Below are 15,814 nucleotides of genomic sequence, written 5' to 3'. Positions count from 1 at the left end.
AGGCAAACTATATGTAAACACACTTCAGATAGCTATGACAAGAATAGACCAAAACCTGACTTGCAAAGCAATGACAAACCATTACTCTCCCCTTCTTTCTTTTTTTTTAATATATTGAGGGTATATATATATATATATTTTAATATATCCAGCATATTTTTCCTGAAGAAGCATCTCTTGCACTAAAGAGGAACCAAGCCCTGAGAACTGTATTTACAGAAGACGGCACTGAGCCCTCCCCTTGCTTGCATTTCCACAACACAATAGTGTCCTGGATGAGGTTCTTTAAAGCCAAACTTCTGTTTTGAGACAATGCACACCTGAATCTCAGCTTTTTAAAATAAAAAGTAGCAACCAAAGCCTTCTGACCCCTACCCTGATCCTGCAAAGCAAAGCTAGGGCAGGAGCGGAGAAAAGAGCAAGCGGCGAGTGTTTGCACGGCGCTGTTTCATCTTATTTCCCTGACACCTGACAGCGCATTCGTTACAGAATATTAATGCACCGACTAAAAAAAAGTTTGTCAGGTACAAAACCACCCCAGAAGAGGATGGAAGGCCCAAGGAAACAGGATTATTTTTGGCTGCATGTTAACTTCTCAAGTGCCAAGCGCCTTTCGTTAATCAAAACTATCGGCAGGTAAACCCCGTTTGCACCGTACGATGCTCTGCGGTGGGAACCGACCTTTCTCCCACTCAGAAAAGCATCTGTAAAATAACACCAGTTATTTTATTTGCTCGATGCTCAGGGCACCACTAATTAGTCTGTCAGTTCGTGCAAAATGATTCCACGTTTGCTCTTGAAATAAACGGTGATTCCTCTGCCGGTTTTGCCCAGCCTGGATCCAGGGGATGTCAGAGCAGTGGTTAGGGAAAACATCCTCCCTTGCTGCTCCTGGACATCGTGACCCCTGTTTTGGGGCAGTCTGGGGCACGCAGAGACTGCCAGGCTCTATCAGCTCTCCAGGGTGAACACCTTTCCTCTGCTCCACCTGAAATCCCGGAGGCCAAGGGGGGCATTTCCCCAAAAAACCTCTTTATCCACCTCCTCCAAGCATCTGCCCCCTTTGGAAAAACATCTGTGTTTCATGCCAAAACTGTATCACTACTCCTTAAACCCGCGCGCCGAAACCAAACCCCGCACGTTTAAACCACTGCACTGTATTTTTAAATGGCTTTACTGAACTAAAAAAAAAACCCAGCCTAAAATCCGGTGATATGACGGTACCTGATGGCTCTAAATTCACAATTCTTCCCCCTGCAAGCTATTTGCTCAGCTTTTCTAATAATACCTTGGCTGCCTGGCAGCTCTCCAGGGCTGTCTAAGGCAATATGCAAGCTAAACATTTTTTCGTCTGATTTCAATATTTTCTTATGAGTAACTATACATGATTTTACCTAGTGAGTATTCCTGATTGCTGTAATTTAAGAACAGAGAAATAGACTACAGATGTAATATTATTATTACAATTGGCATTCAAGGTGAAAGGCATAACAATTAGCTAAGACTTAGTGAAAACATAAATGTAAAAATCTGCTTGAAAATCCCAGCACATGGTACGTTTAGAACTGCTAATTTACCGCACATATTCCGAATTGCTCAAACGGTATAACAATTCACCCAGCAAGATCCCTTTTTTAATGGTCTTCTTGGGGGTTTGTGTTTTTTTTGGGGGGCATGATCTTCACATCCCAAACACCTACTGTCTTATTTTACTCTGGAATAACGAACAATACGTATTTGTTAAACCTGCAACATATATTCTTTCTTACTTCTATTTTTCCTGCTTTCGCATGTATTCCCATTAACAAAACAGTGTTTAAATAACATCTGTATATGTATTCTTGAATCACATAAAGAAGAAAAGTAAATAGTTTCCAAAATCTGACAGTTAAGTTTGTATTGCTGAAGTTGAGAGGATAATTTGTGAATGTTTTAACATTTACAAGTAAATAAGTACTTGTATTTACTGTATCTGATTACTGAGAAAAGTATTTGTTATGTTCTTACACAGATTCAAATTGCATCTTGACCTTTTCTCGTTTAATCTGTTTACTGCAACAAAAGCAGTAATAGATACCTCTGAAAACAAGCAGATATTTTACTCGCCTAGGACTAAAAATCTCTGCGTGCAACGTGCTCTGCAAAGTGGCAAACCAAATAGCTTGCCTAGTTATTGTAGCCTGTGATTTGGTAGGCAACGGGGGTGAAAATCCACCCCTGCGTATAGGACCAGCACCTGCTTTTGCTATGCTCCCTCCCTGCCGGCCTCCTCCCCCACTTACACCCTAAAAATAGTGCTTAAGTGGGACTAAAGTGGTGCGCTGGTCATGTGCTGGCCTTTTGCTCAGGGTGAGTATCACCCTCAGCGAAGGAATTGAGTGAAGCTTAGGTCTATGCTCAATGCCCAGCCTCATGAAGAAGCCTTTCCATCCCCTCCAAAGGGGCTGATGAGGGGCTCAACACATGGGAATCACCGGACAACGTTATCACTTGGATCTGGGGGTGTTTGGGGTGCGCTTTAGACGCACCGAATCCCAGGCATGCTATAATAAAAAAATCACAGCGGGAAAACAGGGGCCTGGGACTGTTTTCCAAAAGGTGGCGGGGCGGAGAGCCATGCAGCCGCTCCTCCTTCCCCTGCACCTCTGCGGAGGGGTGGGCAGGGGCTTCCTGCATCTGCCCCATCTGCATCTGTCCCCATCTGCATCCACCCCATCAGCATCCCCCCCATCTGCATCCCTCCATCTGCCCCATCTGCATCTGCCCCATCTGCATCTGTCCCCATCTGCATCCATCCCATCTGCATCTGTCCCCATCTGCATCCACCCCATCAGCATCCCCATCTGCCCTACCCGCATCCCTCCATCTGCCCCATCTGCATCTGTCCCCATCTGCATCCACCCCATCAGCATCCCCCCATCAGCATCCCTCCATCTGCATCTCTCATCTGCCCCATCAGCATCTTCCCCCATGCACCCCATTCACATCTCCCAATCTGCATCCCTCCCACCTGCCCCATCTGCATCCCCCCCATCTGCATCCCCCCAACTGCTCCATCCGTAACCCTGCCATCTGCAAGCCGGACCAGGCACGACAAGCCCAAGATGGGCTTCCCAAGATGGGAAGGACACCCCTGGCAGTGGTGCTCCCCGTTGGTCACTGGGTGCTAGGGTGCAATCGCCCATAAGAAATGCAGAATCCTCCCGTCCTCCTGTCCCCGCCACCCTGCCTGCCCTTGCCACGGCAAAGAGCTTTGTCCCCTGCCCCACGCGACTACAGCAGCAAAGCTTCTACCACTGTGGTTACCCACGAGCAAAGAAACGGAGGCGGGAGAAAATTTCTTCCCAGAGGGGAGTTGTGATGGGGCTGAAAGAGTAATGAAGTATTTCTGGGTGTCTATACCCTGAGCTGGCTGCGCTACATACAGTAAGGTGGTCTGGTCTTCCTATTGCAAACCCATCTCAGATTTTTCAAACTCATCTTCAGGCTGGTCTTGGAGCCTTTTTAAAATGTCGTCCTTATAAAGTTTCAGCAAAAATAACTTCAGCTGTCTCCAAGAATGAGATTAGGGAAATTTACATTATTTGATCATTTTTTCCAGTGTGTTTCGTTGGGGTTTGTTATTTTTTTTGTAAGCCTAGGAAATTATACACAAAATTGACATTTAAAGAAGCCAAGGTCATAAAATCAAAAACTCAAGAGTTAGGAAACTGTATTACTAGAGCTGCTTGCACCCTATTCTTTAATCTACTTTATATGCAAACAGTTCAGTTACCAGCTCGCGGTACAATTTTTGATAGGGCCCAATGCCTCAACCACTCCAATGATGATTACGTTTGTTCTAAGAACAAGCCAGGGCACTATAATGCAGAAAAATTGATTTCTACAGGAAATAAACTTTGACAAAGTTGAACAAATAAGGCAGCAAACGGCAAGAAAGGCAAAGCAGTCTTGGCTGAAGCAGCTGAACGCTGCACTGGAGAAGAGAATTCAGCTCTGCTGCTGCCTTGGACTGCTCGGGAGCTACCGAGTAAATCTTCAAACCCAAACTTTTCACCAGCAGTTACTGATTTCTCACATCTCTCCTCCAAACCCAACACTAGAGGTTGGCAATGTAAGATGCCGAGGCACTCAAAACTTGGAGTTTCCACTGAAACTTGGAGTTTTGGTGGTTGTTGGACCTTAAATGTGGGTAACTTGCTGTCATTTTGAGTCATCTCACAGTCCCAGACCAACCCAAAACTGGTGGCTGTGCTAGACCTGGACCCTCCTGAGCCTCACTCCTTCACCTGTGAGCCGGGACAACACTATTCTCTCTCCTTGCAGGGGAACTGTAAAAATATCACGCAGACCCACAACCTTGTACGCATATATAGGCAAGTGGAGGTCAGGGGAGGACTTGGGTATTAGAGCAGTAAGCGCCATAGGAAAGCCCAGCAGTAATTATTAATTCCATCTTCAAGCAGGGTTTGAATACAGCTCAACAAACGAAGCACTGAAGAATGAGGGTAAGATAAAATATTGACTAGCTGCTCCATCATTGTCTGGTCTGTGCCCTAGATAGCACAAGGGTGTTCTGGAAAAAGCAGAGTGGAAACACCTAATAAAAGGCTGGAGCTTTAAGGATTGGAATTTTCAAACTTAATTTTTTTTTTTTTTACGATCATTTTAATGCAGTTGTACGCAACTCTATTCAGGGAGATAGTCACATATAGACATGCGCATTTAGAGACGTTATATAGACACATTATTCTACCAATATACAGACATTTATCTGTGTACCTACACTTTCCTAAAACATAAACAAGCATCTGACACCTAATGCAGCCCTTGATGAGAATTGCTCTCTCTTCTCCGTAGAGTACCGCCAGTAATTATTTACCATTAGTTCTTAACGGGAAGAGATTCAGTTGGGATGTAGTAAACAAGAAAACTGTATAGATTGTTCAATATAGCCTGGCTGGCTCTCAACTGAGGTAAAAAGTGATTGGATCACACCTCCTGGATATTTCAATCACAGTTTTTATCACTGGGGAAAAGCACCTTATTAACCTGTACCTGGTCAGGTTCCTTCCATGTCCATATATGCAACGCTCTCAAGATCATACGAGTGCCCCTTCTAGTTCATGTTACCGTGCTTCGAACCCTACACTGCTGCGGGGTTAAACGACAAACAAGACGGAGACCCAAAGGATTCATTTAGACTAACGACATCTTGAACTCTGCTACCTTCCTACCTGCCACAGATTGGGTTTTTTTGCAAGAGGGTAAGGGCTCCCTCTTCCCACGACAGAAACATCCGACTGTGGCAAAAAGATGGTCCTAAAAGGCACCGCTGGCGATTCGTGAGCAAAATCGCCGTGTGTGGGAAAAAAAAAAAGGGAAAAATCCTCCGCGTGGATTATTTCATTACTTTCAACAAATAAAACAACCCAAGGAAAAAAGGACAAGTTAAAACTGTGGTATTTTTAAAGACATGTGCCCTACCACCGATACATTTTCTGGCACGTCTCACATCATCACCCCATTCCTGTGACTCCTCCCCCATCAATAGGAGTTGTGTGCATCAACCCGGGGAGCCTGAACACCGGGCAGACCGTATGTGAAAAGCACCATTTTTTTCGTTACGGCAGAGAACTGAAGTATGCAACTAGCACATACTGTAAAGGCATTCAAAATATGACAAAAAAAATTGTTCAAATGCTTTCAATCTGCAGAAAACAAATGCCCTCTTCACTGACTGCACTGTGGCAAACTTCTAATTCCATCCAGAAAATCCAGCATTCCCAGTCTGGGCTAACGACCATGCCACCAGACATGAGTTTATGTTTTTCATGCACATTTCATGTATTCCCACATGCTGTGTTGCTGCCAATAATTTATGACTGATCTGCACCCAGCCTGCCCTTCAGCATTTTATTTAATCTCTGCAACAGTGATTTACAATGACTCATCATTAATACAAAAATGTACATGTGTGTTAACAAGTTTGGAAGAATCTAAGGAGGAAGGCAAAATTTTTTGCAAGTTGTGGCTGACTGACTTATGAGCCCGCTGAAGAAAGGCAAAGCCAACCAGAAACGATACGTTAGCTCTTCCCTGCAGCAAACAATTTAGGCAAGAAGAGTTTCTTCTCCTGCATACCACTGCCTTAGAAGAAAAGGGATTGAGGAAAAGGTTGGGAAAGGGTTGCCCATATCCCCGGGATTCGGGAGGGGATGAGTAGCTCGTTGGTCACCCCGTGGCTGTATGTTTCCTGAGGATGCACGTGTGCGTGTGTGCAACCTGCACACTCAGCCATGGCCTCACAGCCTCCTTGGTCCTCAGCATCCATCACAAAAAGCAGGGGCTGAATTACCCTATTTTAGCATCTCTGCCCACCACACACGGATACCCGTTATTTAAAAAAGCCCCAACCGGCTCTATAGCGTTAAATCTTTGTGGGGCTGGGAAGGGGGATTGTCTCAATAATTTATGCAATTGTAACACCACAGCAGAATTACCAAACTAGCTCAAGCAGAGGAAGCCTGCCCTACATCCACAAGACTTCAGTTATAATGTATTTTGACCTACTTTTTTTTTTTTTTTCCCTTCCTTGCACATAAGGAACTTATAAAAACACATCTGATACAACGCCAAAGTACAAAACTCAAATCCGAGGCGAGATGGGTACTGAAAAACACCCTGGAAAGTCACTCGGGAGAAATTCCACCAGCTTTAGTTCAAAGCACCCCATGTTCATCATCTCAAAAAATTTCTTTGATGGCCCATCCTAAACGGACACAGTTACCCACGCCAAATCCTATGCGCCCGGACCCCTCCGAAGCAGCATACGCTCGCTCCACCCATCATTAAATAAGACCCCTGACGAACATACGCAGCTTCTTAACTGGCCAAAGCGCCTATTGTTAAACTGAAGGACAACCATATAAATTAGGGTATCGCCTGGATGAAGGTTGGAGGACGTAAAGCTGAAGCAAACACGTAATTTTTTCTGGCTGAGCCAAAATATTGTGGGGGTTATGTTTCTTTATAACACATATTTTATGTTTAGTGCCTTTTATTCCTCCATTTTAAAGTAAGTATCTCGGAAGCTTACTTCACATACACTAAGTATTTGGTATTTTCCTTTATTCAGTGTCTTAAAGGGCTTCAAAAAATTGATCTCCCAGGGCTGCTGTGGGGTCACAGAAATTGATAACCCTTACAAGCTATGCTTATGTGAGCCCGCCTGCGTCTCCCAGATAGTGCACTTTGTAAATTAATCCTCCAAAGGCAAATATATTGTAAGTAGCTTGTTATCTCTAAAGTACTAAATTGAAGAATACATGGGATTATATTGACAGAAATTACATTTTCTGTAATGGGGTTTAATATATCTGAAATCTCTCCCATAGGCTCCTACTCTCTCTAAGAGAGGAGGGTTTGTTAATGTAGGTGCAATGGACATCAGGACCAAATTTATTCACTAAAATGGATTAGGCCATGTAATCAGAGCTTCAGTAATATTAATCTCTGACACTTATTGAACGGAAAAAAAATACTTTTGTCTGCAAACTGGCATTCCTCCCTCCCTTTTACCCAGCAGGCTCGCCATTTGCCTTGGCCATTTTCTGGGTATTACTTCAAAGAGGATAAGGTTTCCCATCATAAACACTAATCTAAAAATATTAGGACAATTAATTAGATACACTTAGTTTTACAAGGTATTAGATTGCAATACACTTCAAATATGACACTTGTTCTGGGATAGTGGGAGAAACATGCATTTCGATGCAGTAACAAAGGGTAATAAATCAAACTTCTTTTTTAAGGATTCGCTGTTGTGTTTTTATACTTAAATCACGAGTAATTTTCACTGGTTGCCTTCACCACGTCCCGGACAGTTAGCAACCCAAAATCCACTGCAGAATCAGCACAGATCCCGATTTCCTTCAAACAAATTGCTACCACAACAGATCAGGGGGTCCAACAACCCTTAGCTGGAATAAATAAATAAAATTGCTCCACACCGTACTTCAGCAGCAAAGAGCCAGATTGTCCTCAAAATTTATTCAAGCTTTCAAAAACTGGACTTTTAAAACAAATCCGTAAAGAGAGAGAAGGATGTCAGTCAAAAAGAAAAACCCCTCTAACAACATTAAAAAAAGCATGACAGCATCCCAGAATAACAATACACTTTGCAGAAACGGGGCCACTTGCCCCTTTTTTCACCCAAGATATCAACCTCTTCCAAGACCAAAGTTCTCAAAATGGATGTGGCTTCCTATTGAAGAAGACACATCCTCAGCCAGAAGGAGGACTGGTACCAAATGCCAATACACCGAAATCTGCCCAAGCGATGGGAAAATAAATACAGCTTGTTTTCTGCGGTAGCAAACCTCCTAGTTCCCATAACTGAAACCACTCACCCGGCTATATTCCTTTTGCATCAATAAACTGCTGGGGGAGGGAGCAGACAAGGGCAAGGTGTGTCCTCAAAAATGCAAAGCGTTAGCCGGAGGGTGCCAGCGGCCGTATAGAAACACTAAGGAAAATTACTTACCAATTGTTCACTTGAAGTATAGTGAGCCCTGTGTCTTGTGCCAACTGCTTTTTCTGTTCTTCTGAAGGGTAAGGGTGCTATAAGACACCAAAATAAATATATACATTTAAAACAATGCTTTTTTTGCCTACATTTTATTTTAAATTAAAAAAAAAAACCAAAACAGAAGCGTGACATCTATTATTGAAAGGTGAAAATGCTGAGGTGTGTCACTCTTTTATAATTATTAATGGGCTACTACATCACTTAATTAATGGCAGTAAAAGACAAGCCAATTATAAAGATTAGTGAAGTGGAGAAATAACTGCTTAGGATACTGGCAGTACCTTGATACTCAAGAAGGATATTTGTTGCATTAGCTGAAAGTTTTTGCACTTGTCTCGAATGACCGATTAGAGTCAAATCACCTTTTTTTTCTTCTGTATTTCACAGAACAATAAAGAATGTGATAAAGCACTCCTCTGTAAAACTAAAACACGCTGATGTTTTCTGAGATAGTGAAGACAAATCTTGCCAGTGCCCCAAAATAATTTGCAAATAAGATCAGCATCCTGAACATAAACAAACGCCTGGGTTTTGAACACAGGCCATCGCAAGGTCAACGATCAGCACATTTTTGCCTGACATTAACATAGCTGTGCTGCGCTAATCCTAAGAGACAGAAAATAAATACTGGTTTAATTGAAGATAATGTTAAAATTCAATCATAAGTTAAGTTTCTTGTGAGAACTTGATTGCTTTCTCAGAAAATTCGCTTCGGCATGAATACAGATTGCTTAATAAATCAACAGCAAAAACCACATCCAAGTTTGAAATTTAGAAATACCATTTCTGTCCTTCCCCTCCATGTAAAAATGTCACTGTCCCAAAAGGAAATGGCCAAATATTGCAAACGTAACAAGTCTCAGGAAAAACCCTGTTTTGAGGATCCGGCTCGGCTCCCAACCTGGACACCCAAGTCCCAGTACACATCGGATTCAGACCTGGTCTGCTGCATGGTACTTAATAACTTTTCAATAAAGACAATTTGATATAACTGGTTAGACCTATCCCAACATCCCATTTAGCAGCTGGTTGTCACAAAGTATTTGCTGTTACACACACGTCCCTTTTTTTCCTGAAACATTCCCATATTCTTTGGATGTATTCTTCGGCGTAATATTACATGAGACGTAAACTGAAACCTTGTAAAGCGTAAGAATTTAAAACCTCATAAAATTCCGCAATCTTATTGGTATCGTAACTATTTAGCAGATTTTATACATCCTTGTGAACAGCGTAATATGACATCTAATGGCTATGTTACATGCCTGCATCACCTCACTTTACCAAATAGGAATTTTTGTTGTAACTCCAGCAACTTCCCTTTGCCCAGCGTGCCCATTTCAAAGCCCACTGCCACGGGCCACCGGCTCCAAAAGATACATTTTTTTCACCCCAAAATGGTGGGGAATTTTCCATTCTTTTAAAAATACTGTTTTCTTGACAGTAAGCGCTCAGATAACCCGCACACCTGTAAACTACCCCCTGTATTTTCTGCATGTACGTGAAACAGCTCCAGAATTGCAAAGTGGAAGACACAGGGAAGGGGATTTTACTTCTTTTTTATGGGTGATTTGCATTTTACACATGCAAAAATATAGCATGAGTTTTATAGTCCGCCTTATATACACGTTCATCCACAACAAACAGTCGTACTTGACTTACGTCCATCTATCTGAACATAACATTTTGCTTCTCTTCAAAAAAAAAACCCTACAGGGATGATTTGTAACATTTTCATCTTTATAGCTTACTTCCCATTTCATTACTTTGCTATCAAGCGAGGACAAAATTATTCTTTTTTTCCTTATTTCGCTTTGCCACCTTACATGTGATCTAATTTTAAGTAATTGAACAAACTGTGTCTAATTTCATGCAGCAAGCAATAATTACTAGACAGCCTCTAGCTATTGGAATTGAGAACTCTGTCTCCATTAAGCAATTTTCAATTGTTCTGGACTTTTTTCCAAATAGACAAGACTGGATAAAATTAGCCATCAGAATAATACAGTCACAGTAAAAATAATTGCTTTAAAAGTCCCAACCCCCAAATTCCTCAAATTGCAGTATGTTTAAGGTCATCTGTGTTTTTTTTTTTTCATAGCCTAGCACAGCATAAACTTTTAATTTCATGATAAATCTGTAATTGCCATAATCACATGACAGCCAGGACTTCACGTAGCTAATCCCTCTTAGCTAAAGGTTCACAATGCGGCAGGCTTTTTAACTATGATTCAGAGTGGTTTAAAATATCTTAAACGCTGGGCATCCTTATTATATAAGCTTTCTGTGGATCGTACGAGTTGTTCCTTTGTAGGCTAAAAAAAAAAATAATAATGAAAATGACTTTACAAAGTATCAGCACGCCACAGGCTAGGTTGCTATAAAAACATTCAAAGCCTTGTTGCGTTCCCACCCACAGGGCCAGGAAGGCCTGTGCTACAGGCAAAGGCAGACATCACATTGCAACGGAGAGAAAGGGGGAAACCCTGAGAACTGCCATTTTATGAAGAAATAGGAAATTCAGTCGGAAGTGTTGCTGTTGGTCTTTATTTCACCCGTGCGAGAATGACAGGTGCTTTCCCGAAGCTTTCTAATGGTTGTTTAAAGGGATAAAGACACATGGACAGAGATGTGTGTATATATATTTGCATATATACGTAGATTATATTTGTGTGTACATGTATAAAAAATATATATTAAAAATTATATATATAAAAATATATATATATCTGTCTTAGTCATATGGTTTAGTTTTAGGTATTCCTGCGAGGAGCAGCGAGTTGGACTTGATGATCTTTATGCGTCCCTTCCAACTTGAGATATTCTATGATTCTATGAAATATATAAATATATAAATATATATAGAAGCGTGTGTCTAAAAACACTGCACTGGCTCCAAGTTTGCAAGCCCACCTATCACTCCAGATCACTTTGGGATATCAAAGCAAATTGTACCACTGTTCAATAAACAGTGACTTGAGACCTTTACTTTGTTGTGTACATTAGCTCCTACCATTATCTCTTAAAAGCTTAATTATTTGCAAACAATTGATCAAGATGGGAATTGGAGAAAAGAGACGCTGGACCACCGGGAGAGCTGCAATGCATTAGGAGAGCAAACAGAATTACCTTTAGGTCTTATAATCAGAATTAACGATTGGGACCGTACGCGGGGCAGCGCGAGAAGCCGTAACGCTCTTGCTGGAGTGTTTTCCATTTGATCTGCATTAACACCTCGAGTGAAAGCCATAAAACGGTGATTACAGATGGGAAGGCTGACCCTCCTTCCCAGAACCAGCCCAGCTTGTGTATACTGGAAGACTGCAGACAGGCTTTCTTGCCAAGGCCAGAGGGAAAGGGCAAATCCAAGGGGAAAAAAAAGTAGGAAGCAGACAGGTTAAAAAAAAAAAAAAAAAAAGGCATTTGAAAGAATAAGGCTGACAACAGATAAGGACTCTGAACCTGGCTCCGGTATTTTCTGATCATGCTTGCTGCTGCTACAGCACTACAGAGCAGCATCCACCGAACGATACGAGACCTAGTGCTTTTCCCTTCCCATAAATCTAGCGCTGAAATGCGGATTGTTTGGCACCATTAATGTGTTTTTGAGGCTCTGTGGTATTACTTTTAATAATGACTTAGTACAGAAAGTGATTGCTTAATAACACCATCAAAGTCTGCATGCAAATGAAAATTATCCCTGGGGGATTTGCCCAGGGTAATATGAACAGTTAAGGAACATTTGAAAAGGTAAAAATAACTATGCAAAATATGAGTCAGAGCAGTCGTTTTAGCAGTAACAAAGAAATCAAAGTGACAGAGAGAAAAATGTAACTCTCCATCATATTCTCTCGTCACTGTTTTATGAATGGTATTTAGAGAGCAGCAGTCTTAATAAAAGCCCCCTTTTAACGCAGCCGAGATCATTTTTAGCAAAACAAACCAATAAGACTTTTTTTTTTTTTTTTTACCACCTTTGACTACAGCTGATGGGTAAAGTCTCCAGTAGATACAGATGGAAAGCATCCAAGTTTGTCTCTTAATGATACCCCTTGTCCAAAAGTACTCCTTTCCTCAAATTTTCCACCCCAGGCTGCAAATGCTGGATGCCAGGACAGCGATAGACTTTATCTTATCTGTAACCTGGTATCAATAACACCCCCCTCCCTCTCTGCCTTGCCCGCCGTAGCCGTGCATCTAACGGTCGCAGAAAAATACGAAAATATGAAAAAAACCGGAGCTTACTGCTGATATAACGGGAGGCAAATCCAGCCCTTCTCACCCCCCAAGTTACTAATTCCTCGTGGCACCGAACCGCCTCAACACCGACACTGCCAACCAGCCCTACCACAGCACAGAGGCAGGAGGAAAAGGTTGAACGTCACGTTATAAGGATGTTGTGGCAACCGTCCAGCGTCGTCCTTATCGCAGCAGCGCCGTCGCTTGGCTGACCGCGCCGGGAGAACCATTTCCGAAGTCCTTTTATCCCCTTCCTCCAGCCCTCTGCCCCCTCCAGAGCTCAGCGTAATACACCAAGGCGAGATGACCTTGAGCGAAACTCTGGCAGGCGATGGAGAGAAACTACCCCTCCAAAATGTATGCCCTCACGAGCGTCTATTAACTGTTTTCTAACCTTAAAATAAAAAGGAAGAAAAACCCCACCACTATGATTTTCTTGTTTCTGAAGAGCAACCCAGCCTACACCTAACTCAGTAACCGGAATAAAGCCCAAGGTTCAGCCCTCCAGTGACAAACGGCACATCGGTTTTACGCTGAACTCTGAACCCTTGCTTTACCCAAACTTGTCCAGGGTTAGCTCAGGCAGTGGCGCAGCCGTTTGGGTCTCTCCCCTTCCCCTACCTCCTCCTGGTTTGCATTTGAACTGTTTACATTAGCGATCAAGTTGATCTACGATAAATTATTATTATTTTTTAATATCCATAATGCTTTCCTATTGTCTCTCAGCTTTATGAATTAGTTTTACTGTTGCAGTGAATGCTTTTTTTGTCTCCTGACTGCACATTATCAAAGGGACACTTTGTGCCTGCCATTTGCATTACAAAAGCAGTGCATGGTGTAGTCTAAGAACAGAGCTTGAATTTATAGCAGTCAGTCCTGGATCCTCACACATGCCGGCCTCCAAAAGAATTAACAGGGGTTCCTGCCTTCGCAGAGGAGCCAAAAAATGGTTGGATCACTATCCGTAAAGTCACAAGATTTCAACATGCTTTCTTCATCGGCCACCGGCATATTTAGAGGGAGTGATAAAGAGAATGCGTTGAGTCCCCTTGCCGATTTTGCAGGCTGCGTGAATCGGTTTACAGACCATCCCTGCGACCTGCTTTATATTCAGGCGAGGCTGTAAAAAAAAGTTGCCAAGTTGAGGTGAGCTGCTAGGAAGGCGGGGGGGGAAATCAACTCGGAAGCTGCAAACTCGATCCTGTTTATCCCACGGGACCGGCTTGCACGTCGGAGGAAATACTAAACACCAAGAAGGAAGTTGTTTTATTAGAAATGCATCTATGAGGCTGGGAGGAAAAAAGCCTGTGCAAAGTTTGCACAGTCTTTTCCTTGGCCGAGAGCAGTGAGTCAGCCTGATAATGCTGTTGAAGTGTGAGCTGGCTTTGGCATTTAAAACTCCTCGTTGCTTTTTCAGCGCAGCAAGAAAACGCAGTCCATATGACACGGTCATGTTGCAGACAAAGCCAGCCTTTTCCTCTTTCAAAGGAAAATATTTCCTCAACTTATTATCATAGTTTAATATCCCCGCGGTAAGATTTTTTTCATAGCATTACTGCTAATAAATCCTGGTGCTGCCAGAGTTATTGAACTGCAAACTATGAATGCAATATCAACAGGCGTGCTCGGTCTTGTAAAGTTAAAAATGCATCAAAATGCGCAAGATGACAAGATGCTGCATCCCTGTATGCTACGGCAAGGCCACACGCTGCCGTTCGACTTCTGGCATCGGCCAAATCCTACGAGATGGGGCTCTGAGACACTGCCCATCGCCTCCCCTACAAAAGGTTTCGCAGGCTGCTTTGGCAACCCTGCCAAAAAATAAAAGGTGAGGAAAGGAGGCAGAATCTGACTCTCCTAAGGCAAACACGGGGTGTAAAATACAGAGCCAATACCCCAGAGGTTTTAACATCTGAACGTGTGTTCACAGGGGTTGGGTTGGTTTTGCAGGCAGGGGGGTGGAAGAGACGTTTTATTTGCGGGGGCTTACGTCGGGGGGAAGAGGTACTGGCAACAGCGAGACTTTTTAATGAAGGAGTTATGCCGGGGAAAAAAAATGCTCTGTGCTTCTCTCTTTTTTCCCATTTGCCCTTTTGTAAATAATTTTCTTCCAAGAGTTGTCTGTGAACAAGTTTTGGCACTCGCTAACATAAATATCCTTTCCAAGGCTGATGGAGAGACATGGTATGGCTTGGGATGCGCTGCCAATACTTCTCTGGTGGCCCCAACAAATTATTCATAATGCAAGCACTCATTAAGGAAAAAAAGTTCAGATCATCCCTTGCACAGGATATTACAGAAGTCAGAAAATGGAAAAACCTTTTAACTCATCTAATCCATCCCCTGGCTGCTACAATATTATTCCTTCCATACCATATATTATTACCCGCTGCCTTTTCCAGTTGAGCTTTAGCTCAGTCCAAGCAATGGTGCTTCTGCTATTTCCTTTTGGAGACACTCTGATAGACCTCAGTGTTTGGAGCTTACTCTGGCTCCCACCAGCTTTCAGCTTAAGTCGAGTCTATGCAGACACTCCCACGCCATAGCCGGGTAATTGAGCGGAGCTTTTCCCATGTCAAACATTCCTTTAGTGCCTGTATGTATGTGCATGCAGAAACACACACACAGTACTTCCACACAAGTGTTAACTTCTCTTAATATACTTAAGAAGTGATTTTTTGCTCTAGCCTCAAGATTATTTGTGCTAACGTGAGATGGGCGATGCGCTTTCCCATCCTCTGCCCCGTTTTTTTTTGTTTTGTTTTTTTTTTTCCCCGCTCTACCACAGCCTAAAAAGAACGAAGAACACGGCAATTAAAAGAAAAATTGCATCCAAAAGATCAGCAAAACTCTCTTCATCGCAGCACACGGCCGAAAACAATGAAGTATTACATCCACGTGACACCGAAGGAACCAAGGAAACGCATCATCCGACTTCCAACCGCTTTAGAGCTAAAATTCACATCCCTGAAACCCGGCTTTTCA

The 15,814-nt window shown here is 42.7% G+C and overlaps 1 protein-coding gene across 6 annotated transcripts in view; it reads right to left on the bottom strand.

Moving 5' to 3' along the window:
- MEIS1 (Meis homeobox 1) overlaps nt 1-15,814 on the bottom strand; it is a 109,758-nt gene that overhangs the window by 15,214 nt on the left and 78,730 nt on the right. For all 6 annotated transcript variants that reach the window (XM_075147647.1, XM_075147649.1, XM_075147646.1 and 3 more), the window contains exon 9: nt 8,546-8,622. In XM_075147647.1, the coding sequence (XP_075003748.1) occupies nt 8,546-8,622 (77 nt within the window). The remainder of the gene's footprint in view (nt 1-8,545; nt 8,623-15,814) is intronic.

This window comes from Calonectris borealis, chromosome 3 (genome assembly GCF_964195595.1).
Source record: "Calonectris borealis chromosome 3, bCalBor7.hap1.2, whole genome shotgun sequence".
Lineage (NCBI taxonomy): Eukaryota > Metazoa > Chordata > Aves > Procellariiformes > Procellariidae > Calonectris > Calonectris borealis.
This window is presented reverse-complemented; position numbering and strand designations above follow the sequence as displayed.